Below are 26515 nucleotides of genomic sequence, written 5' to 3' on the forward strand. Positions count from 1 at the left end.
CAAATGAATCAGTCCTCTCTTGGCTCTTGAGAGCGTTCGTAATTAGCTTGGTAACACAATGTATCAGTGGCTGTGGGCAAAGCTCAGAGGAGTGAGAAAATCCATTTAGAGGCATTGCCAGAAGTTCCAGTGTTTTCTCAAGTGGAGCCGGCTGGTTCAATTTCTTGGCATAACCAAGAAGGGGTCCCCAGATCTGCCAGGCCTTTCTGGCTCCCCTTAAACTAGAACTGTCTCAAGAACTAGCCTTCTGTTTCTTTGGAGCCTTCTTCTGATGTCCCACCTGAATGGAGGAAGTATGGTCACACAAACAAGAGAAACTGACCATTTGTCAAGCCTTGCTTCGGAGAGGGACTTGAACCGCACTGTGTGCCAACCATCCCCAAAGCTTCTTAACTCCCACAGTCTGTTACCAACAAAGGTAACAAAACTGCACAGGAGACAGCAACATGGTTATTTTCTTGAACTCCAGAGACCAAATTACACAATATTCTAACACTGGGCTATTCAGGGCCTGGTAAACACAGAAACCCCAAGAGAGAAGAGAAGGGGCAAGAGGCAGGAGCAGGCTGTCTGCTCTAATTCAGCCTTCACTTTGCCCTGCTCTGTTTTATAACAATGTCGCTCTATGGAATAAATCCAAATATGGTTTCTGTGTCTTTAAGGCCCAGGCAGTTTGGGCAACGGGGAAGGTTGCCATGGCAACCTGTAATTCAACTGTCTACTAAATTGAAAAGCAACAATAGGAAATGCCTAACAAATAAAGTGTGATACCTCTCAGTGCCAATTATCTGTTTATTACAGTCTGGCTTTGAGTGCTTAAAAATTCAAACACCTCGAATCCTCTGCTACGTCTGAGTGAAGCAGGGCTATTTTTTTTTTTCTTTCCTTTTCAAAAAGTCTCAGAACAGAAGAAAACAAACAAACAAGATTCTAAGACAGTTTCCATGTCAAGCCTCTTTTAGGACTCTAGAAGACCGCTCCCACTTCACTCACACTCTGCACCAAAGCAGCCGGCAGGACTGGGCACTCGTGAAATCTACAGCAACATGAGATAGTGAGGCCTCCACCCGTGTCTACTTGAAGAAGACTTCCTTGAAAAGAGGGCTGAGACCACACTAAGCTTTGAGATGTGTGCTTAGCACGCACACACACAAAAAAGTATTTTTAAGATTATAACCCCAGCTCTGGCAAGATGCTCGGTTGCTTAGAATGTTGTCCCGAAGCGCAGAGGTTGCTAGTTCGATCCCCGGTCAGGACACATCATACAGGAACAGATCGATGTTCTTTTCTCTCTCCTTTCCTCTCTCCCTAAAATGAATAAAATAAAATAATTTTTTTTTTAAATTATAACCCTAGTAAAATATCAAAAAGCTCTTTCATCGATAGTCAATACACTTAAATAATTTATTGATAGATGGGCACTTTGTAAGACACTAGAGCTATAAAAACAAGACAGACCCATTCTCTGGTCTCTCTTATCTCACAGTTGGGGAATGGGGGAAAGACAGACCCAGACGTTGCACGACTAGCGTTCCCAGGTGTTATGGGCTGAACTCTGACTTCTCCAAACATCCGTATGTTGAAGTCCTAATCGCAGTACCTAAAATCATAACCATATTTGGAGATAGGCCCTCTGAAGAGGTAATTAAACAAGGTTATTTAGGGTGGGCTCAATCCAGTCTGACTGATGTCCTGAGAAGAGGAAATCTGGACTCAGAGGGAAGACGATGTGAAGACAGGGAGAAGGCCTGACCTGTTGTGGCCCAGTGGATAAAGCGTCAACCTGGAAACGCTGAGGTTGCCGGTTCAAAACCCTGGGCTTGCCTGGTCAAGGCACATATGGGAGTTGATGCTTCCTGCTCCTCCCCCCTTCTCTCTCTCTCTCTCTCTCTCTCTCTCTCCTCACTATAATGAATAAATAAAATCTTAAAAAAAAAAAAAAGGGAGAAGACAGCTATCTGCAAGCCACGGAGAGAGGCCTGGAACGGACCTTTCCCTCGTGGGTGTCAACCCCAAGAAAGAATAGACCTGCCCAAAAGGACTCCTTGTGGTTAACTGCACCCAAGTACCCAAATTCATCATCAGAATCTAGCAGCCATTGTTTATAGAAGCCTCCCAGGTAACACCGAAGTACCCAAATTCATCATCAGAATCTAGCAGCCATTGTTTATAGAAGCCTCCCAGGTAACACCGAAGTACCCAAATTCATCATCAGAATCTAGCAGCCATTGTTTATAGAAGCCTCCCAGGTGACACCGCATCTCAGGGAACAGCCGCAGACAGAGCAGCCAGGCCTCCTGTCCTGCGTTCCTGCTGGCTGAGCTGACCCTTAGTAAGAAGCTCAGGGTATTGTATTTCAACTGATGGAACTGAGACCTTCCCCATCCAATCAGAGCTTTGCAGCTGTATCATCATCTGCATCTTTACTGATCTATCCGAGCGGCTCCATAATAACAAATCAGAACTGTGCAATTTGGGTCAATCAGACTGTATCAAGCAGGACACTGCTCTGGTCACCACTGACGGTCACCATCAATACTGAGCTCACAAAGGACCCTTCTTCCTTAACAGTATTCCATGAGGAAGAAAATATTGTTGGTTGCCTACCCAACAGCCATTCTCCAACCCCTTGTTCTTTGTGGAAGAGCCTGCAGCTCTCTCCAGAGGCTACAGCAGGGGTCCCCAAACTACAGCCCGTGGGCCACATGCGGCCCCCTGAGGCCATTTATCCGGCCCCTGCCGTACTTCCAGAAGGGGCACCTCTTTCATTGGTGGTCAGTGAGAGGAGCATAGTTCCCATTGAAATACTGGTCAGTTTGTTGATTTAAATTTACTTGTTCTTTATTTTAAATATTGTATTTGTTCCTGTTTTGTTTTTTTACTTAAAATAAGATATGTGCAGTGTGCATAGGGATTTGGTCATAGTTTTTTTTTTATAGTCCGGCCCTTCAACGGTCTGAGGGACAGTGAACTGGCCCCCTGTGTAAAAAGTTTGGGGACCCCTGGGCTACAGCATACTGAATACCTGCTTCCCAGGCTCCCTTGAGGTATAAGACCCAATCTGGTCAATAGGAGCTGAGAGGTGAAGTCTAGGTGCAGCCTCCTGAAAAAGGTTTCCCCTCATAAACAAGAAGAAGTTCTCTCCTCTTCTCTGGACATAGTGCTTCTCCTATGATGCCTGCTGGTGGTGCTATCCAGCAGCCATGAGAGAAACGTTACAAATATGCACAAGATGATAAAGAACGATCAGAAATTTCTGGGTTTGGGTTTGTTTTATTAATTGTGGTCAAATACACATAACATAAAATTTCCCACCTTACCCGTTGTCAAGTGTTCGCTTCAATAGTGTTAAGTACCATCACGTTGTATACAAGCAATCTCATTTCCCACTCCACTCCCAGGCACCACCGTTCTACTTCCCATGAATAGGACTACCGTCAGTACTTCAAGTAAGTGGAATCAAACACTATTTGGTCTTTTGTGACTGGTTTATTTCACTTAGCATAAGGTTCATCCATGCTGTAACATGTACTAGAATTTCCTCCCTTTTCAAGGTTTGATAATATTCCACTGTCTACATGTATATACATTCCTCCACCAACGGACACTTGTGTTGCTTCCACCATTTAGCTACTGTGAATAATGTTACTATAATGTGGACATATAAATATCTTCAAGATCTTGCCTTCAATTCTTTGGGGTATGTACCCAGATGTGGAATTGCTGCATCATATGATAATTCTATTTTTACCTGTGTTTCTTTTTTAAATTTTTTTCTTAAGATTTATTTCAGAGAGGAGAGAAAGAGAGAGAGAGAGAGAAGGGGGAGGAGCAGGAAGCATCAACTCCCATATGTGCCTTGACCAGGCAAGCCCAGGGTTTTGAACTGGCAACCTCAGTGTTCCAGCATTCCCGTGTTCCAGGTCAACACTTTATCCACTGCACCGCAACAGATCAGGCCCTGGTTATTCTATTTTTAATTTTTTAAGGAATCATCCTGTTTTCCACAGTAGCTCTACCATTTTACTGTGCCACCAATGGTGCACAATAGGTCTAATGTTTCCACATCCTTGCCAATAATTGTCCTTTTCTTATGTTTTGTTTGATAATAGCCCATCTAATGGAGCTCCTGGTTTTCTTCTTTTTTGTTTTTGTGGGGCGGGGAGATAGGGAGACAGTCTCCCATATGTGCCCTGACCAGGATCCACCCAGCAAGCTGCCTCCAGCAATGCTCTGCCCGTTGGGACCCCGCTGCTGGTTGCTCAGTAACCAAGTTATTTTTAGTGCCTGAAGGGGAGGCTCCACTGAGCTATCCTCAGCACTGGGACCAACACGCTAGGGCCAATGGAGCCATGGCTGCGGGAGAGGGAGAGGGGGAGAAATAAAGAGAGAGGAGAGGGGGAGAGAACAAGAGAGAGAGAGAGAGAGAAGGATGAGGGGAAAGAGTAGAGAAGATGGTTGCTTTTCCTGTGTGCCCTGACTGGGAATCGAACTTGGGACAGCCACACACCAGACCAACACTCCACCCACTGAGCAGCTGGCCAGGGCTAGCTTCTGGGTTCTTCATGGCATTTGGAGCCACTGAACCAGCTTGGAATTACCCTGCCTCCAGAGGTCTTATGCAGGAAAAGTGTTTCTTTCACTCAGAACTTCACACAAATTCTATCCCAGGGTCAAATGACATACAGTACCACTACAAATATAAAGAAATGTTCATAACAGCTTTATCCACAATAACCAAAAACTAGAAACAACTCAGTTATCCATCAATAGGATAAACTGTGGTACATCCATACAAAGCAATACTACTTAGCAATAAAAAGGAAAACTAACAATACATGAATAACATGGATGAATCTCAAAAATATTACCCTGAATGAAGCCTTATACAAGAGAGTACATACTGTAATGGTTCCATTTCTAAAAAGAATGTTTTAGAATAGTTATTGTCTATGTTGGGGTGGGGACTGCCTAGCAAGAAGCATGAGGAGTCTTTCTGGGGCGATAATTTTCTGTATCTCATTTGGGTTTTAGGATACACAGGAAGAATCATGTCAAAATAGAGAGGCAAATGTACCCTAAAGACTTATGCAATTTGTTGTCTATAAATTTTACATCAAAAGAACAAACTGTAAATTAATACTCAACTCTAGTAAATTATATTTAAGCTGGAAATTTTAGGGAGCAGGTTACTGATGACTGCAATTTTCTTTGAATTGCATTTAAAAAAGACCCCAAGATGATCTGATAGATGAAAGGATAGGTAGATATGCAATAAACAAATGCAATAAAATGTTAATAAAATATAAGTGGGTGTTCACTATAAAATTCTTAAGACTTTGCCAGCTACGAGTGTTAAAGTGACAATAGGTGAAAGTTTTGGTTTTATACGGTAAAAATTCTCCTGACTTCCTGGAGGGATGAAAGAATCTTTTTAAAATTAAAATGGATTTAGGAGAAGAAGTGAATCAACTCCAAAAAATGTCGATTCTTTTACACTGTACTACAAAAATTGCAACTTCTGTGAGGATCAAAATTGGAAGGTGCTAGCCCTGGCCGGTTGGCTCAGCGGTAGAGCGTCGGCCTGGCGTGCGGGGGACCCGGGTTCGATTCCCGGCCAGGGCACATAGGAGAAGCGCCCATTTGCTTCTCCACACCCCCCCCCTCCTTCCTCTCTGTCTCTCTCTTCCCCTGCCGCAGCCGAGGCTCCATTGGAGCAAAGATGGCCCGGGCGCTGGGGATGGCTCCTTGGCCTCTGCCCCAGGCGCTAGAGTGGCTCTGGTCGCGGCAGAGCGACGCCCCGGAGGGGCAGAGCATCGCCCCCTGGTGGGCAGAGCTTCGCCCCTGGTGGGCGTGCCGGGTGGATCCCGGTCGGGCGCATGTGGGAGTCTGTCTGACTGTCTCGCCCCGTTTCCAGCTTCAGAAAAATACAAAAAAAAAAAAAAAAAAAAAAAAATTGGAAGGTGCTGCCGTACAGGAAAGGGCTCCGCTTGAGGATAAACCATTCACCTAAAACCTCAAGACCTACTGGAGAACTGACACAAGCCCCAGGGCCACTGGGCCAGGGCTTCCTCACTTCCTGTGCTTCATGACCTTCTCCAGTCTGTTGCCCAGAACCTTGGGGCACAGAAAACTCCTAGACACAACCCCTCCTCCCCCAGCACACTTCCTATCCCCTACCCCAGAGCCTCGAGAGGTGACCTTGCGCTAAAGGTCTCATGAGACTTGTGCACTGAGGCATAGGCAAAGGCACAGGGAGTCACACCACTAGGACCATGGACAGATGGCCAGCTGTGTACAATGTCACACACCAAGTTAAGGCAAGAGTGATCTGTCAACCTTTAGCTGCAGGAACTGTCAATTAAGAAAAGTAATGTCACAAATTTTGCCCAGCCTGTGGTGGCACAGTGGACAGAGCGTTGACCTGGAAGCCTGAGGTTGCCAGTTCAAAACCCTGGGCTTGCCAGGTCAAGGCACATAAGCAATGAACAACTAAAGTGAATCAACTATGAATTGATACTCCTCTCTCTGTAAAATCAATAAATAAGATCTTTAAAAAGAAAAAAAAAGTCACAAATTTTAACAGGCCCAACTGAGTGTAAAAGCTAAAACCAGTAAATTGGCCATCTACTCACATGTAGCATTCCCAAAATTCAGGTCATGGAACCTGTTATTTTTTCCATCAAACACATGTTTATTTTGAACTCAATGTGTCCTATTACTCTGTGCAAAAATAGGGGTAAAATACAATGTAAATTTATACACTAACCCAGAGAGTATGATCATCATTCTAATCAGCACCCAAAGTGGGTTACAAGGTTTTTCTCCTGGAAGCATCCTTCCCACGGAGCCCCAAGAAGTGCTCAACACAGAAGAAAATGGGGAGTATTTGGTGAAGGAAGTTCGGGAAGAACCGCATCCCACTAAACACTTCCTTAAAGGATTCACAACGCATATTCGCTCACTAGAGAACAGGACATAAAGACATCTCAGTAACCTTGTTTATTTTAGCATTTTCTAATTTATTTAATCAAGAGGCCCATTTCTCTCACCTAACATCAATTAATACGCACAGAAAAGTGGCTGGACATTACTGGTCCGGGAAACCAACGCAGGGAAGGAATGCTGATTTAAGTAACTGCCTTTTCTTCACCAGCACAGCCACGGCCACAACAGCTAGCGCGGGGCTATTGAAGCATCTTCTCCCGTTCACGGCCAAGGCTGACGGTTCCCTAGATCAAGGATCCCCTTCCTCTCTCACCAACTCCCTCTCAGAAAGACTATTTGATCAGACACTATCACATCAGCTGGCATTATAGAAAATAGCAACAATCCTTGCTGGAATCTCTAAACTCTAAAACATTCTTTTAAAAATAGCTCTGCACATAGACATCCCCCTATGCTATATTAGAGATTTACATGAGATCCTGCTTTGTTCGGGGTAAAGTAGTAAGTTAATTATAAATGGTCTTACGAGAGAAGAAACCACACTTGGTTAGAAATAATATTTATTATCCCCTCTCCCCATGTACAGATGACTTTTCAGAAACATGAAGGTATTATCCATGTCTTCATCAGTAACAGTTTGTAGAAAATAAACAATTCATATCTTGTCAACAATATATTTCTCTTTTTTTTTAAACAATATCCATTTTATTTTTTCACGTTAGTTCAAGAATAGCTTCAAGTTTTGTTTCAGATCAAATCAAGATCAATCCATGTTTATAGATCATTTCCTGACAGAGCCCCTCCCCCCAACCCCTAAAAAAAATTCTATATCCTAAGTGATAAACTCTTCTTGTACATTCAGCAAACTTTATATTGGAAAAGATAAAGAATAATTGAGATAGGTACTTACTCTCGTGCACAGTAATAAATCTAGCTGAGCTTCTACACCTTGCTTTGCAATGATGTTTACATAAAATAAATCATATCTTATCAAGTTACAATGGTAAATCCTTGAAATGTAGATATGAAAGCTATACATGTAATCCACTGAAATGTCCTTCTAATTTTCTGATCTGTAATTAAACCATCACAGTAAGGAAAAGCTTCATTCCAAGATGTTACCCCCTTTCCTCAGCTATTTCTCTCTCAAAGCTTGAGTCCTCTTTTCAGATCGTGTAAAGAGCTACATTAAAAGTACAGAAAAAAAAAAAAGTTTTAACTTGCTGACATAATGCCCTTAAGTTTGCTGACATAATGCCCGTATTTCAACTTTAAAATGTAAAAATCAGAGTTAAAGCATCACTGAATTCATACAGTACATTATTAATTCATCAACAGTGTCCCACCAACTCAGAAGTTTCCTAAAACTGGTTGTCTACTCTGCATTTAGTTAGTTTATAACCGATGACCCAATCAAAGAATGTGCTTGTAATAGGCTGCTGGTTTAATTTTAGAATTAGAAGTTTCAATGTTGGGCTATTTTCAAATATAGAAATGCTATGAGTGGCATATGAACTATTAATTTTGTTTTTTATATACCTACAGGAAGAATTTATTCAAATAAAATTTTATAAGACAAAATGCAAATCTATATACCTATACATAGATGTATACATGTATATATTGAACCTAACTAAGGTTTTATAAGCAATAGTACTAACATAGTTCTGGTTACACATTCCTAAGACTTAGTAATCATTTTAAAGATACATGTTATAAAGACGCTTTAGGCAAAAGGCAAAAATTAAGAATCAAGATGATCTTTGAGGTTTTCAATATTACTTCAAAAAGCTGTTTCTATCCCCATAGAAGAAAACTATGCATTTATCTTAGGAAAAAAAAAATTATAAAAAAGATAATGCTATCCATGTAAAGAATTCACAAAAACTATACTGTATATCCCATAAAAGTAATATCTATTTAAGGTAAATCACAATTATGGTTTATATTGTATTACAGACATCACCATCACCTTTCCTTTTTAATAATGAGAGAGTTTAACTTTATTTTTAACTCAACTAGTGCCACAGGAATTCAAGTCCCCATAGCAGCAAGTTAAACAAGATTATAAAATAAGGCATTCTGCTCACGTCATTAAAGTAACAGGCTGAGTATAGTAAAGTGGGCTCTTCTCATTTTTGCAAATTTATATAATCCAAAAATTATATAGAAGGCAATCTTTACAAAAAAAATTGCTATTTTCTAGGGAAACAGAAAAACATACATAAAACCCTTAACTTTGGCTATTTCTCCTACTCCCATAAATGGAAATTGATCTTATCTATTTAATAAAGCCCAGTATTAGAAATGTGAATGAATGCTTCTGACTATACCCCTTCTAAACCTGTAGGTCATGCACTAAATGATTTTCCAAATTACAGATTAAATCTAATTTGACAAAATCCCTGTAGTGTTTTTTGGGGAAAGAAGACTGACGCGGAACACGCTTGCTCAGACGCACACACCAACATATTAAACGATTTTCTTAATATTGACTGGTTCTTCAGAAAGAATCAAAATATTTGTCATCAAGCTGCAGCATGTGTATAAGGGGCAGCAGTGAAAACTATTTTTGGTCAAGGTAAGAATCTGAATAAACTTTTAAACAACTAGAACCCTGAACCAAAAATTTCACCAAGGATGAACTCTAAATTACATATTTTTTGAAATTTGGACTCGACTGCCTGTTGCACTTTTACATTAAGTGTTGCTTAAATAAGAATAGAGCATAAATTCAATATTCTACTGTCTAAACATTTAAAGCAATGGTTATGTCATCAACAGGTAAAGTGTGCCTACTCTGGGTCTTTTGACACCTCTTGTTTTAAGTTTATTGTATGATAAAGTTCTTCACAGTTCAAAATATTGTGAAGAAATATATTTATGTATTCCTATATTCACATACATATTATGTACACATACTATGTATTAGATGTACCCATAAACACTGTGTGCCAGAATGACACCCCACACATATGCAGGAACCTTGAATAACAGACTGTTGTGGACTGTGAAATGATTTCTCAAAAATGCTTATAAGTCAGGAAAGATTATTATAATGAATAACAAAAATTTTATCTTATTTACACAGTGCCTATCTCCCAAGAGGTAAATATGCTTTTCTGACATTTTTTAGTATCTCTGTGAGGTGGGGCATTGGGAACACTATCAATTCTCATTTTTCACAACCAACTAACCTTTCCAGGATTGTACACTTTAACAGTGGCAGAGAAAAATAGACAGGAAATTTCCTAACCTTCAAAGTCTCCAATTACCAGATCACATAGTCTTGTAGGAAAGTCAAGTTTCCACCATGTAACAGAACTTCCACCACAAAGAATTAACTTTTTAAGTCCTCAGGACTTGTGACTGTGTGTTATATTTATACCACAGGGAGATCAAATGGTTTTTTCGTTTTGGCAGATGAAAAAAATCTAACATTCAGTGTAACTATAATTCAGTGTAACTTCTCCAGTTTAAGTGCGACACAGCTGATTGGTCTATCAGGGAAATGCCATCAATGTCTAATCAGATTAGGGCTGAAAAAAAATCTCAATCCAAATAGCTATTGCATGACTACAGAGAAAGCCTACAACCGTGTATTGTCTTAAACAGTCTTTTCTATCTCCACATATAGTATACACATATAAATAAGCATTTTAGCATAAAATGTACAGTTAGCATGATTCAGTTTGTGTTTAAATAAACAAAGGCCTTAGGGGTGAACTTTAAAGGCCAAGAGCTCCTCAGAGTGCATGTTGTTTAAAGAGCGAAGATCTGGCAACTTTAGAAGAAGTTTTGTAAAAATAGAGGCCTCGTTTGGATGGTTTTTCATTATTAAGGTCCTTAGTGCTCGGATGAGGGTCTCCTGCAAAGCCTCCACGGAGTTGACGTTTTCTATTCCAGATCGGTCTAGTGGAGGGTGAAGAACAGAGGGATATGAAGGAGAGGGTATATTAATATTAAATATAAATATAACTCTTGTTCATCAATCTCATTAAATTCAAAACAAGATTTTATACATTGGAACACAGGCAAAAGATGACCGACAAAGCTTTTAAAATTCCAATGGCAAATTTCTGTAGCTATTTATTATATTATAAAGATATATATTACATAGTACACTTGATAAATCAAAACTCTTTAGTGCTAAGGTATATTTGTTCACAAAAAAACTAGAGGTCCTTAATTTTTAAAATCAGATGCCATCTGCTCATTTCAACTGCTTCTAATTGGTAAATAAATGAATAGTGCAGGTTAGAAATATACTTCTGCCTCCTATGGAATATATCTACATTTGTATGTCCCCCTGTGCGGCAAACAGCCTCTAAATAGACTCTAATGATCCCCATCCTGGTATCCTTGCCCTTGTGTGTCCCTCTTTCCTTCAGTGGGCTAGACTTCCTGACACACCACTAATGAACAAAGTATCAGACTATCAAAAAAACTGTAGCTTCCATCTTAGGCCTCACAGAGCCAGATGCCACACTGTGACCTGTCCTAGGGAGTGGCACACCTGCTAAGGAACTGAGGGTGGTCTCCAGCCAACAGCCAGCAAGGAATGAGGCACTCAAGTCCAACGACTTGTCACCAACTGAATCCTGCCAACCACCATGTGAATAACCTGGAAGCAGACCCTTGTAAAGCCTTCATAAAAGACCACAACCCTGTCCACAGATCGGCTACAACTTCCTAAGAAACACTGAGCCAGGGGCACACACCTAAGCCACACCCATCTCTAACCCTCAGAAACTGTGAGAAATACATACATACATTTTTAAGCCACTAAGTTTTAGGACAATTCGTTATGCAGTGATAGCTAACATACTCTGCAACTTCAATACCTAGTTATATTAGCCAGCATTCACTTTCATTGAGCACACTGTACTGTGTTTATTAAGCTCATCATACAAATGCTAATATGTAAATAAGCAATTTAATACACCGCAATAAAAGAAAGTATCTTAAAATTAGCCAAACCTATGTTGTTTGCCCACTGACATTCTCCACCAGCAAGGCCTATTTCATTTTACAATAGAAGGCAGTAGTATGTAAGAAATGTTCAATGGCTCCCAGAATAGGGAGTTGTAATTAATAAGAAAAGGACTTCTCCAAAGAAGCAAAATTCTCTGGCCATTTATACCCTTTTTTCATTTTTTACAAGGAGACTGAAAATTCCAATGGTAGCTTAAAAAGGCCACTACAATACAAACACTTAGAACAAGGACTAAAATTTAATACTAAAGGGAAAAAGTCTAACTCTAAATGCAGGAAATAATGATGAAAATAAGTTTGTCTAATATTTCAGAAATTTAAGATTATTATCATGACTATGTGCTAATTCTTATGAAAAAAGAAACAAAAGAATGTTGACTTTCGAGGAGGATCATAATTTTTCAGACAAAATTGTTAAGATGAACAAAAGACCTCTTTTCTCTTGACATTTGACTTTGGCCATACAGGCGTAAGGGTCATCTTTGCAAATATTTTTTTTAAGATGGAGAGAAAGAGACAGGAAATAGGGGTAGGAAGAGATAAGGAGCATTGACTCACAGATGCTTCACTTTAGTTGTTCACTGATTCTTAGCTGTGCCTTGATGGGGGGGGCACAAGGTGAGCCAGTGACCCCTTGCTCAAGCCAGCAACCTTGGGCTCAAGCCAGCAACCTTGGGGTCAGATCAATGATCCCACACTCAAGCCAGATGAGCCAGTACTCAGGCTGGCAACCAGGGACCTCAGCATTCCAAGCTGATGCTCTAGCCACTGTGCCACCCCCAGTCAGGCTCATCTTTGCAAAATTAATTAAAGCTTTCAATAATGCTTCTAAGAGTGCCCCCTGCCCTTAATACTCAAGTAACTGTTTTATCATCTTACAATTTTTTATTCGATTAACCAAACACTTACTGAATATAGGTGGTTACTGTGAATGGTGCTAATAAATTAGCAGTGAACATAACAAACTGAAACTCCTTCTTTGAGAGAGCTCATATTTAGGCAGGAAAAAGTAACTAATTTGCAACGTTTTACCAGTAATTTACAATACCAACTGTGAAAGAACCATAGTGATCCCCACAAGCAAAATAATCTCAATGAGCAAAGAAAGAAATAAACAAACAATAGATGAGAAAGTATATTTGAGTTCAGTAAGCAGTTGGTCTTCCAGTGGCTATTTTTGTTTGGATGGCCAATGCTTCTCTACACAACTCAGAACTTCAGGAATATAGATACCTACACATAATAATGTCAATCTCATTTACAATTTTCTAATCATGGTTTCATGATTTCAAGGCCAAAGAACCAAACTACAAATATAGCTAGATCGTAAAACAACAGTTTTCTAGAAACTGTAACAGAATACAAAGACTGAACTAAAAATTCATCTTCTAAATGAAGCAGTAAATCCTACACTACATAGCTTAACTCTGATACATCTAGCTTCCACTTCCTTAGCTGGTTCTTCACCCCTCTCCCAAGCCTGTATTCTTCCCCTAATCTCATCTTTATGCGTGTTCATTTTCTACAGGATGGAAGTTAATTCCTTCAACAAAAACCTCTATGATGGCCCTGGCCGGTTGGCTCAGTGGTAGAGCGTCGGCCTGGTGTGCAGGAGTCCCGGGTTCGATTCCCGGCCAGGGCACACAGGAGAAGCGCCCATCTGCTTCTCCACCCCTCCCCCTCTCCTTCCTCTCTGTCTCTCTCTCCCCCTCCCGCAGCCAAGGCTTCACTGGAGCAAAGTTAGCCCAGGCGCTGAGGATGGCTCTGTGGTCCCTGCCTCAGGCGCTAGAATGGCTCTGGTTGCAACAGAACGACGCCCTGGATGGGCAGAGCTTCGCCCCCTGGTGGGCATGCCAGGTGGATCCCAGTTGGGCGCATGCAGGAGTCTGTCTGATTGCCTCCCCATTTCCAGCTTCAGAAAAATCAAAAAAAACCCTCTATGATGAAAAAACTAAAATTCCTATCTAGATGAGTCTTGTTCTCACACTTACATGCCAGTCCCTAATTTTCACCTGGAAGTGCCTGCTGCCATCTCACACAATCTGAAATTTAACTGACCTAACATACCCAGGTACAATTCCCCTGTTCTCTTCATTGTAACAAGAATCTTCCAGGCCCTGGCCAGTTGGCTCAGCGGTAGAGCGTCGGCCTGGCGTGCGGGGGACCCGGGTTCAATTCCCGGCCAGGGCACATAGGAGAAGTGCCCATTTGCTTCTCAAACCCCCCCCCTTCCTCTCTGTCTCTCTCTTCCCCTCCTGCAGCCAAGGCTCCATTGGAGCAAAGATGGCCTGGGCGCTGGGGATGGCTCCTTGGCCTCTGCCCCAGGCGCTAGAGTGGCTCTGGTCGTGGCAGAGCGACGCCCGGGAGGGGCAGAGCATCGCCCCCTGGTGGGCAGAGCTTCGCCCCTGGTTGGCGTGCCGGGTGGATCCCGGTCGGGCGCATGCGGGAGTCTGTCTGACTGTCTCTCCCTGTTTCCAGCTTCAGAAAAATACAAAAAAAAAAAAAAGAATCTTCCAGCCTGACCTGTGGTGGCGCAGTGGATAAAGCATTGACCTGGAACACTGATGTTGCTGGTTTGAAACCCTGGGCTTGCCTGGTCAAGGCACCTATGGGAGTTGATGCTTCCTGCTCCTCCCCCCTTCTCTCTCTCTCCTCTCTCTCTAAAAATGAATAAAATCTAAAAAAAAAAAAGGAAAAGAAAAGAGAAAAGACTCTTCCAGTCTCACAGGAAAATATGCTTGAAATTTCTCTCTACCTTAGCAGCTAGAGCTCTTCCTTTAAGAAGCAGTATAAGGGAAAGGCTTCGAAGCTAGACTAACAGGAGTTCCAATACTTGCTCGGCCAATTACTAAAAATGTGACCTCCGATAAATTATTCAATCCCTCTGTTCCTCAAATTCCTTGCCTGTACAACTGAAGATAGCATGTCCTAGCTCACACCAGAGGTCTGTTGTAAGAATAAAATTATATAATGTGATCTAAAATTAACTAGCATTTCTTCTGACAGCAATCAAAGCCAAAACCAGAAAGCAACTGCAGATTCCAGGAAAAAGAAAAGGCTGTTTTAAATATAAAGCAAACTATAATATTGCTTGATTCTAAGCACTTCATAGAGAATAGAAATGAATAATGCATTTGGTATCTGACACTTGGAACACTCCCGCTTCAGCAGGCCCCGGCCAGGGCAGGGGTTTATACTGCTTTGTCTACCATTTCAACCCCACTGTGTGAACACTGGTGCACTATTTACATAATCATAGTACCGTACATGCTGACTTTCTATTTCTCAATTTTTTAAAGTCTACAGATAAAGTATGAAAAATAATCACTGCTATAGAGCAGGACATTAATGTTTTGATGCCTGACACTATAAAAGAAATCATACAGCAAAAGAAGCCAGGATATGGAGAAAGAAGGATACTGTCTCCCTGTATAACGAGAAGATTCTATCTAAACTAGATTGCTTAAAAGTGAAAAATCAAAATACGTAAGCAGGTTGAAATTATAAATAAAACCATAAAGTAACTGAAAAAATAAAACATGAAATTAAAAGGGAAAAAGGAAAGGGTACTTTTTATTTATCAGATATTGCTACTAAATAAACAGAGGTATAAGCATAGTATTTAGAGTTGGGTAGCCAATCACCAGAACAATCAAAATGAAAAATGGTTAGAAATCTAGTTCTCCAAGAACAGGCTAGGAATAGCAGAAAGGAGAGTATTTTCATTTAATACTCTTCTATATAGTTCTTGAATTTTATTTTCCTACCTAGTTACTGCTTTAAACTAGTCCTTTTTAAATGGTAAAGATTTAAATTTGACATGAACACTATCATATATTTAAGTACAAACAATATATATTACTTTAAAATGCATGGAATTGTGCATGTGTATGCTTCTTGTGTATTCTTCATACATAAACATAGCAAAGATAAGAATGCATATACTCTTTTTTTTTTTTTCATTTTTCTGAAGCTGGAAACAGGGAGAGACAGTCAGACAGACTCCCGCATGCGCCCGACCGGGATCCACCCGGCACGCCCACCAGGGGCAATGCTCTGCCCACCAGGGGGCGATGCTCTGCCCATCCTGGGCGTCACCATGTTGCGACCAGAGCCACTCTAGCGCCTGAGGCAGAGGCCACAGAGCCATCCCCAGCGCCCGGGCCATCTTTGCTCCAATGGAGCCTTGGCTGCGGGAGGGGAAGAGAGAGACAGAGAGGAAAGCGCGGCGGAGGGGTGGAGAAGCAAATGGGCGCTTCTCCTATGTGCCCTGGCCGGGAATCGAACCCGGGTCCTCCGCACGCTAGGCCGACGCTCTACCGCTGAGCCAACCGGCCAGGGCCGCATATACTCTTTTATAACGTTTTCCACTTAGTATGTCAAACACTTTTTACATACCATACATCAGTAAGCAAGCAAATGGATAAATGGATGGACAGGTAAATAGTGACACTCCTAATGGCAACAGTTATCTTTTTTTTGGTAGTAATATGATCATTCTTACTTTCATCTTAGTATTTTCCAAATTTTTCAAAGACCCCACCCTATTCTTATGGTCAGGAAACAAAACTAGGCTTTTTCAAAAGGAGGTTGAAACAAAATGAAAATCCTGTTCCCCGCAGGAAATACAGATGAAGAGAGTGGCACAGTCCCTAGTAGAGAGCTCCGCTTGGCCTCCACCTTCCTTTCCTCCTCTGCAGCCTCTCTGGACACAGTCCCCCTTCTCGCCTCCTCTGCCACAGCCTATTTCAGAAGTGTTCACCCCACCGCCTCATACCTACAGTTACTGCAACAACCTCTCAACCTGACTCCAGCTATAATCCCTGTCTCACCTGTCTAATCCCCCCGGGACAGTACTGTGGAAGTAACATTAAACCATCACTTTGTTCGTGCACTTAGAAGTTATACTGATTTTCTGCTGTCCCAATTAGCTAAAACGTCTCCGCTTGGTTGCCACAGCTGTGGTTCATAACTAGTACCGCCCTGACTGCAGCCTCCGCACCCCTCCCTCCTCGCTGCACCAGCGGCCTTGGCCCCTTCCTCTGCCCTACCTCCCGTTTTCTCACACCATCATTTTTTTTCCTGGGAAAACCTAATAATCCATCCCTCAAATTCCAGCTCCCCCTCCATCTCTGCACAAAGCCTCCTCAGATGACTTGATCCTCCTTCGTGTAACTCCTATTGACCTCAGTCGGAACACACAGTTTAGTATAGAAAGTTAGTAATGTCTCTTCTAATAGAATATAAACACTCAGAGCAAATTTGTATCTTAACATTTGTCTGTCTTCCCCTGAGCACCTACCATATAAGGTATATTAATCAGATAAAGAAATGAACAAGTATGGATTACCTTTAGTTTCACAATAATATACTTATTAACTTTATGTCCACTCAACCCATTACTCATTACTTATACAGAGACTGTGAAAATGTGAAGTACAAGAGGCATTACAAGGTCACTGAGAGAACAGGTGTCCCATCCTGACACCGTCCTCCCATTCCCTCCATGCACTCCATATCAGAACTGTACTTTCAGTTACCCAGGTAGAAACAGTCAGAAAAGGTAGACAAATTATGCTTCCAAATGGCCTAATTATGCTTCTTTATACCATTGATATTAAGGTTTTATGCAAAGAATTTACTCTCCTTAAGAGTTACTGATTTACAGTTTAGCCAAATATCCAAATAACCAGGGCCATAACTTAAACTTGTACAGTGCCTAGCACATTTACACTGTTGGAAGCAGAAGGGAAGCTTCAAGAATGTCATTTCAAAATACTGTAAAATTCTCCACAACTACGGCTTTAAAATGAAGTTAGTGATACCTAAAAGTAGTTGGCACAAACTTACATGTCCCCAGTGAAGTATTGTCTCAATTTCTAATACGCTATTGGGAATAACCTCTGCCTTAATGGCTGTTGTCTAAATTGAAATACTTTAGTCAGGAGTAACTGCTATATAAATGCAAGATACAGAAACTGAGAAGCTTCATCAATGACTCTCATAAATAAACATTAAATGTTAGGACTCGGCCCTGGCTGGTTGGCTCAGTGGTAAAGCGTAGGACCAGTGTGTGGAAGTCCCAGGTTTGATTCCTGGTCAGAGCACACAAGAGAAGCACCCATCTGCTTCTCCACCCTTTTCCCTCTGGCTTCTCTCTCTCTCTCTTCCCCTCCTGCAGCCATGGCTCAGTTGGAGCAAGTTGGCCTCAGGCACTGAGGATGGTTCCATGGGCTCCACCTCAGGTGCTAAGAAGAGCTCAGTTACTGAGCAACAGAGCAACACCCCAAAGGGGCAGAACATCGCTTCTTGTGGGCTTTGCCGGGTGGATCCCAGTTGAGGCACATGTGGGAGTGTGTCTCTCTGCCTCCCCTCCTCTCCTTGAATAAAAATAAATGAATAAATAAATAAGTAAATGTTAGGACTCGAAATCTTGGTCTTGTTCAAGCAGTAACTGACACCATGACAGGCTCACATGGTGCAATCCCTGCCTTGAGGAGGATGAGAAAACCAAGACCCACGAGGATAAAACTACTCATACCAAGTCACACGTAAAATTAGTGGTGAGGACGGGCGAAAGCCCACCCTGCAAATTCACCAACTGTTACAAACCAGACTAATACATCTCCACACTCTCAACAAGTAATGCAGGTATTCTTTTAATTAAAACCCAGTTTCATATTAAAACCACCTACCTGGAGAAACACAATGTTCCAAAAATGAAATAATGATTTAGACTTGTAAAAACTCATTAACAAGAATTAGACTAAGAGTGGCAAATATGAGGCCTGGCTCTAAACATCTTTTATTACTATATATAGCACTTTTTACTTTTACTGCTATAATTTTAAAAAAAATAATTATGCAAAAATAATGGATTGACACTGACGTAGCTTAGCATCTCCCTTAAGGCCTTCTTCATTCCATTTGGCTTGCTGGCACCTATACAGTTAACTGCCGCCTTCTCCCCAGCCTGTCTTTACATTCTAGGTGTGGCACGAGTATGAACCAGCCTGCTTACCTGCAGATACCAGGACAACTGCTGTAAACAAACTCATCTCTTCATCACTAAGCTGGAGGGCATTCAGCTTCTCGCTAAATTCAAACATGGAGTTTAGCAGGTCCCCAGCTCCCATTGAGTGTAAGTCATCTACGCTATACTTCTTTCCACTTAGAAAGGTGACAGTACGCTCCTTGGCATCAAACAATGAAGCAAACCGTACCATTAAAACCTGGAAAAGAAAGAGACTTCAATGTATACGGAGGGCTCAACAGCAATGCTGAAAATTGCCTCAGTCCTCAAGTCAGTTAAGAAACAGTCTGTGTATAAAAGCTGTGAAGGGAAACTGAAGTTGTTTTTGCCCAGAATAATTTCCTTATGGCAAATTCTCTACTGAAGCAATAAATATTCTAAGAAGACCAAAAGAAATTCTAGCCACCAGTGGCAAAATACTTAAGTCCTGTGATACCCTGAAACTCGATCAATAAAGATTCTGAAATGCAAATACAAAATTAGGGCAGACAATGCCAAGAAATGTGAAACTTGAGCTTGGCCAGAGGCATTAAAACAACTCCAGGCTCCGCAGTGCCTCGTCCAGTCCCTAAGCCCCTAGTAGACAGAGCTGTATTGCAGTGCAGCAGCACTTGGAAACGTCAGAACACCAAAGGCAGCCAAGGCAAACACACACAGCAGATGAACTGAAATTAGACCATGTCAAGAAATAATAGCCCAAAAAGACAATATACAAAGAAAACTATTACAGTAAAGGTATTCTAGACACCGAGTTATAATCGAAATCTGAACCACATCAGTCAACAACTGCTCACCTACAGCACTCCCTCCACCATACTAAATGGTGACATCTGTCACACAGTTCTCTCATAATCAGCAGAACGCTGAACCAACACCTGCCCTCTGCAATGCTCCCAAGCAAAGACTTGTTTTACCCACCACAAAGAGGGTGAGCCTTCTTTGAAGACGGTGGGTTCCGACAACACAGCAATCCCGAGACAAATCACAGGGTGGGAAAAACCAAGGCATGGGGCGGGGCTTTGTGTTCCAGCCCTGGCTGCGTTATGAATGTACTGAATCTAAGAAAAGTCTCTTTGCTTCTCTAAGCCATAGTTACTTAACCTCAAAAACAGGTGAATTGAACTTGATCACTGACTGACACACCTTCTGCCTTTAAAGCTTAAGTGTAGTGTTTTCATTTAGCTGAAAATCCTAACCTGTAGGTATTACTTTTGAATTACATCATAGATATTTCATTCATGAATATGGCTTCTTCTCTGTGCCCCAGAAAACAGACAGAGCCTACGGCAAAAGTTCATGTGGGGTGGGTCTGGCACAGGTGAAAACAAGAATGAGGACAAAGGAAACGAGACAGGCAAGTGGTGAAAACCAGTACTGACCGGCACCACTTAGCTTCCAAGCACTGAGAGCTCACTCTTGTGGGGCCATCATGGAGAAATGGCTCCCTACCCCTGCTGATCAGAGAGTTCACCCACCAGACCCCAACTTCCCACCTACTGCCCTGCAGTTCAAAGTAATGCCCAACGAGCTCCAAGCAAGTCCTGAGGCTCCTCACACCTCAGCAGCCGCCGGGAAGCCACGGCAGACAGGCGAGAGGCGCAAGAAGAGGCACTGCATTGTCCGTGTCCTGCAGAGGTCGGCGACAGCGCCTGCCCCAGCCCAAGCAGAAGGCACCGCAGCAAGAGAAGCTGGAGTAAGAAAAGTAGTCATGGATTCTGGAGTGCGCGGGGCCAAGACAGCCGAGCTGCACATAAGTGATGTCTGATACACCCCGGATACTATTCTCCAATGTCCGAAGAGATAAAAACCATATTCCATTTACCTCTGTATTCTGAACACAGTCAACTCCAGGCTAGGCTTTCAGGGGTCCACCACTGCAGAAGCCACCAAGTCCACATCCAAAAGCGACACTAGACCCTGGAGTGCATATGATGGGACTACAGAACACTTCTATTTCAAGTCCTAGGTGACTCTGCATTTACCTAGTCTCTCCCCAAGATCCTGAGATGGTCATTCTTTTGTTCGTACTTTCAGCCTCTGGGCTATAAATACTCAATTAGAAAAAAAGGAAAATGTGCACGAAAATAAAATACCACATGTCCTGTACCCATGCTCAGAATTAACAAAACCTACCTCAAAAGTCCCAGCCTTTAAAAGGTTGACCTGGTCATGCTGAGAGAGATCTCTGAATCCAGGAATGCGCTTTGCAAATTCCACCACTTCCTTCACGGCTGGGGTGAAGCTCATTGAAAATTCTTCCCAGATTTCATGCCCCGATTTATGAGGATCCACATATGGAGACTTACTCATTGGGCACACCTGATATGCACAAAACAGAAAAACTCTTAACTTGTGAGAGGCAGTAAAGAAACTTCAAAAGTGGCGTCTCAATCATTGGAAACACCAACATGAAAAAAACTCTCAGATGCTACTGAAAAGAGCACCTTCTCCTTTGATACTCTACCTTAAGATAGAAAGCCTCACTAGCAACCTAATTTAAATAGCAATTCACTTGTTACCATGAAAGAGGCAGCCTAAGCAAAAATGAGATCTATGGTAAAGCTATTTCAAAAATACTTTGCACAGATTTAAGAGTTTACTTTGTAACACTGCTGCCACCTTATGCTGGCTTTAGGGTTTTAAGAAAAAATCACATCTGGCACAGTGGATGGATCATCAACCTGGGACGCTAAGGACCCAGGTTTGAAACCCCAAAGTCACCAGCTTGACCACAGGCTCACCAGCTTGAGCGCAGGGTCGCCAGCTTGAGAACGAGATCAAAGACATGACCCCATGGTCACTGGCTTGAAGCCCAAGGTCACTGGCTTGAGCAAGGAGTCACTGGCTCAGCTGGAACTCCCCCTCTGCACCCCCATCAAGGCACATATGAGAAAGCAATTAATGAATACCGAAAGTGCCCCAGTGACAAGTTGATGCTTCTCATCTCTCTCCCTTCCTGTCTGCCCCTTTCTTTCTCTCTCACACATGCTCTTAGAGAAAAAAAAAAAAAAAATTCAATTCACACAGCCCTGGCCAGATAGCTTGATAGGTTAGAACAGTGGTAGTTAACTTGGTCCCTACCACCCACTAGTGGGTGTTCCAGTTTTCATGGTGGGCGGTAGTGGAGCAACCAAAGTATAAATAAAAAGATAGATTTAACTATAGTAAGTTGTTTTATAAAGATTTATTCTGCCAAACTTAGCAAAAATCCAACATAAAGTACTTGGTAAGTAATTATTATTATATGCTTTAACTTGCTGTAACTCTGCCTTATAAATTTTATAAAGTAAAGTTACTTCCCTACTTTAAAAATCACCATTACTGCGGAACCGGTGGGTGGTTAGAAAATTTTACTAACAGAGATACAAAAGTGGGCAGTAGGTATAAAAAGGTTGACTACGCCTGACCAGGTGGTGGCGCAGTGGATAGAGCGTCGGACTGGGATGCAGAAGGACCCAGGTTCGAGACCCCGAGCTCACCAGCTTGAGCGCGGGCTCATCTGGCTTGAGCAAAGAGCTCACCAGCTTGGACCCAAGGCCCCTGGCTCCAGCAGGGGGTTACTCGGTCTGCTGAAGGCCCGCGGTCAAGGCACATGTGAGAAAGCAATCAATGAACAACTAAGAAGTCGCAACGCGCAACGAGAAACTGATGATTGATGCTTCTCATCTCTCTCCGTTCCTGTCTGTCTGTCCCTGTCTATCTCTGCCTCTTTTAAAAAAAAAAAAAAAAAAAAAAAAGGTTGACTACCCCTGGGTTAGAGCTTCATCCCAAAGCACAAAGGTTGCAGGTTCAATCCCTAGTCAAGCAAATACAGGAACATATCAATGTTCCTCTCTCTCTTTCTCTCTCTCTCTCTCCTCCCCAACCCTCTCTAAAATCAACTGAAAAAAAATGTTTTTAATTCACACATATTACTTATCAATCCTATTAGTTAGTTAGGACCAATATTACATGACCATGTCTTAGCTGAGAAAAGGAGACTCTGGGTGTTGAGTGACTTACTCAGATAGAGTTAGAAGTCACAGGCCTAGAATCCAAGCCCACATTTAGATAATAATTCTAACTCACTTTTTTCTAAATGGGCACAATCACAATGTTGCAACTTTAAAGAGAAATAATGAGATGCCTCACTTTTTTTTTAAAGGTCCCGAACCATTTATTTTTTAAACAATGGTGTGAGCACTGACCTCCACTTAGTCAGTTAGGAAACAATGACTGAAGATGCAGAATGACCCTCCTAAGTGAGGACTGGGGAGGAAGAAACGGGGAGCTAAAGACACAAGAGAGCACTCGAAGACCATGAGCATGCACTGTAAACGCTCATTAGTAAAGCCAGCCTTTCATTCTCACTAAATCCGTGAGATCCAAGAATGAAATGATTTTATAATCATGATTTTTCTCCCTCCTTAAGTCAGACACTAAGTCTAATAAAATATAAAGTCACTTTTCAGATCCAATACTTACAAGTGACCAAAAACTCTAACATAAGGATTCGATAGTTAACTACTTTGAAAACATATAAAGAAGACTTTAATTACCCGGCTTGGAAAATACCCAGCACTATCAAAGGACCTCATGATTTAAACTGGAAATGGTGCGGTACTGCTGCTTTGGAGGACATTTTGGCTGAATATAAACTCTGTACTTTCATGTAGACTGTTGTACTTGGTGGAAAAAAACTTCAATGATAGGAATAACATTAACTCAACTCATAGGATGAAATCTGAGAAAATCCTTAGAAGCTAGCCTATTAAATTAAAATATTCCTAAATTCTCACACAATGAAACATCCATGTTCTGTATTCAACTACCTTTTTGCATTACAATTGTTCAAAACTCTTCCCAAAGCCAGTGATTAATCAGAAAACTTTAATTTTGAAAGGGATTTCTAAGAATTAATGGACCAATTCTGCATGATCCATTTTTTACATAAAATCCTAATCCCAATCACAGTATCAATCAAATCACATGCTTGTATACCAAACTGTATAAAATTAGGCCAGTCAACAAATGATGCTTGTGACAAGTATTTGACGTAAAATAATGCACAAAACTGATTCTGTAAATCTCATAGGTTTTCTGACACACACCCCCACTTCTGAAATTGGTACAGCCCCCACATAAAAGAAAACCTCCAAAGCTTTTCCTGATACGAGGTGAGCAAAAAAGAAAGAAAGAAAAAATTGATTTCACTATACCAGATGCATTCTCCCTCCATTGTTGCACAGGTAACTATTCTTGTTCTCATTCTGAGAAAATCCATCTATCAAAACTCTATCACATACTCTTTGAGTATAAGCATTGGAGAAGTTCACACAATGTCCATCTGTAAGACAGATGGCATGCCTATTTGGGTAATGCATCATGTTCCTTCCTTTATACTGTCCATTGAGATTCTGCTGGCTCTCGCTACAAGGAAAACGGCTGCTAAGCCTGTTGCCACAATGGTCATGGTTTAAATTATATTGCTCCATGTTCTTGGGAATCCGTTCTCTCTGGGGCTGCATGGTCTCTGCTGAGTTTTCTCGTTGCTCTTGATTATACAGAAAGGTATCCTTGTGGGCTCTGGTCACCAGGCCGATCACTTCTTCCTTTGCAAAATCAGAGGAGGGGGAAGAGCTTTTGGTGTTGTCTTGCTCCAGCGGGGGCTTGGGTCGCAGCTGTTCCTGGCCTGGTAAGGCTGTCTGTTCATGTTCTACTAATGCATCATTTTGCAAATGGCCACTGAACTGGCTGTTCATCATGGTCTTCATTGCACTCTGCATTTCAATTAGCATCCGCTGCTTTTCACGCTTAGGAATACGACCAAACCGAACAGCTATAGAAGAAAAAGACATTTAACAACGGGATGTTTATACAAAAGAGTAACACAAAATTACCTTTGATAGCTAGGGCCTCTAGTTATACAAGTAAAGAGCATCTACATGTTTCTGGCACAAATTATTGTAAACTTACTGGTTGTTTTCGATGTACCACAGGAAGTGGGAAAGGGCAAAGAATTTTCCGTTGTTCTCCCAAAACAAAGCTAAGGAGAAAAATCTATCTCTTGGGTATTTTATAAGCAAAATCTAAGAAAAAATTCTGAAATTAACTTGTAAAAATCAGAGCCTGACGCAGACCAGCATGGCTACACAGCACCTTATTAGCAAGGCTGAAGGCTCCGTTCTTAAGAAGGCGCCCGGATTCAGACACCCACACCCTCAAACACTAACAGAACCTAGTAGGTATGATCACTCCCCGAACATCTGAACTTTATTAATTCATTTCCGTAGCCTTATTCTCAAGACTCAACATGACCCAACATTAAACGATCAGTTTTTCCTTTACTGGCTTCTTCAAAAAGAAAACCTTAAAAAAAGAAGAAATAAAAATACGGTCAATAGAAATGCAGTTATTAAAAAATCAACTTGCTGGATTTTAATTAAAATCAATGAAATGCCAGTAAATAAAAATAAAATCATCTACCCTCCATTATTTTAGAGGCTAGTCTTAGAATGTGTCTGTCTCCAACATTCCTATTCCTGAGGGAAATATTTTGTTCAAGCTTCATTCTAGTCTTTTCTACAAAGATAATAAAAATTCAATATACCCACCCGACAAGAAAGCCTTACTAATCTCACTGCACCTCCGACATTACAGAAAACAATTTCATCATGTTTCACTCTGCACCTCTGCTCCCTCTTCCTCCACAAATGATTGCCATGTTTATTCTTTTGGGGCAATCAAAATATCCATCAATTTTAGATTACTATTTCTAGTGCTATAAAAAAATTTTCAGGCCCTGGCCGGTTCGCTCAGTGGTAGAGCGTCAGCCTGGCTTGCAGAAGTCCCGGGTTCAATTCCCAGCCAGGGCACACAGGAGAAGCGCCCATCTGCTTCTCCAACCCTCCCCCTCTCCTTCCTCTCTGTCTCTCTCTTCCCCTTCTGCAGTGAGGCTCTATTGGAGCAAAGATGGCCCGGGCGCTGGGGATGGCTCCTCGGCCTCTGCCCCAGGCGCTAGAGTGGCTCTGTGGTCGCAACAGAGCAACGCCCTGGAGGGGCAAAGCATCGCCCCCTAGTGGGCAGAGCGTTGCCCCTGGTGGGCGTGCCGGGTGGATCCCGGTCGGAGGCATGCGGGAGTCTGTCTGACTGTCTCTCCCCGTTTCCAGCTTCAGGAAAAAAAAAATTTTTTTTCAGGCAATTAAAAATCCAAAATATCCATTGCCGAAATCTATTATTATTCAAGAAGCTCCTTATTGTAACACTACTGTATTTGTGTCAGTAAGACATTAGAGTAACCCGAAGGGATTGCTTAAATGACCTTCCCCCCCTTAATAAATATGAGATTCATTCTTAGCAATTCTTAATTAGTCCTACTGAACTAATCCCTCTGAAAACCTCTGACTCCCCTGGTATGTTACATAGGACGAATGAGACTTTCCACAAACGACTTCCCTAAGCACAATAGGAGAGTCAAGTCTTCCAGCGACGTCATCCGCCGATACTATTAAATAGAGTCCCACATTTGACCACAGCTTTGATTCTCCACTGCTCCGTTTC

General features: G+C 41.8%; 1 protein-coding gene across 2 annotated transcripts in view; it reads right to left on the reverse strand.

The window, feature by feature from the left end:
- Positions 1-510: 510 nt before the first annotated feature.
- NR1D2 (nuclear receptor subfamily 1 group D member 2) overlaps positions 511-26515 on the reverse strand; it is a 41080-nt gene continuing 15075 nt past the window's right edge. Inside the window, exons 5-8 of one of the 2 annotated variants that reach the window (XM_066350440.1) lie at positions 24175-24794; positions 21110-21295; positions 18965-19175; positions 511-1308 (exon numbers count right to left, since the gene is read on the reverse strand). In XM_066350440.1, the coding sequence (XP_066206537.1) occupies positions 1235-1308; positions 18965-19175; positions 21110-21295; positions 24175-24794 (1091 nt within the window). In that variant the 3' untranslated portion in view covers positions 511-1234. Of the gene's footprint in view, positions 1309-7495; positions 10861-18964; positions 19176-21109; positions 21296-24174; positions 24795-26515 lie in introns of those variants that run through there. The other variant, XM_066350438.1, reaches the window with a different exon arrangement.

This window comes from Saccopteryx leptura, chromosome 10 (genome assembly GCF_036850995.1).
Source record: "Saccopteryx leptura isolate mSacLep1 chromosome 10, mSacLep1_pri_phased_curated, whole genome shotgun sequence".
Taxonomy (NCBI): Eukaryota; Metazoa; Chordata; class Mammalia; order Chiroptera; family Emballonuridae; genus Saccopteryx; species Saccopteryx leptura.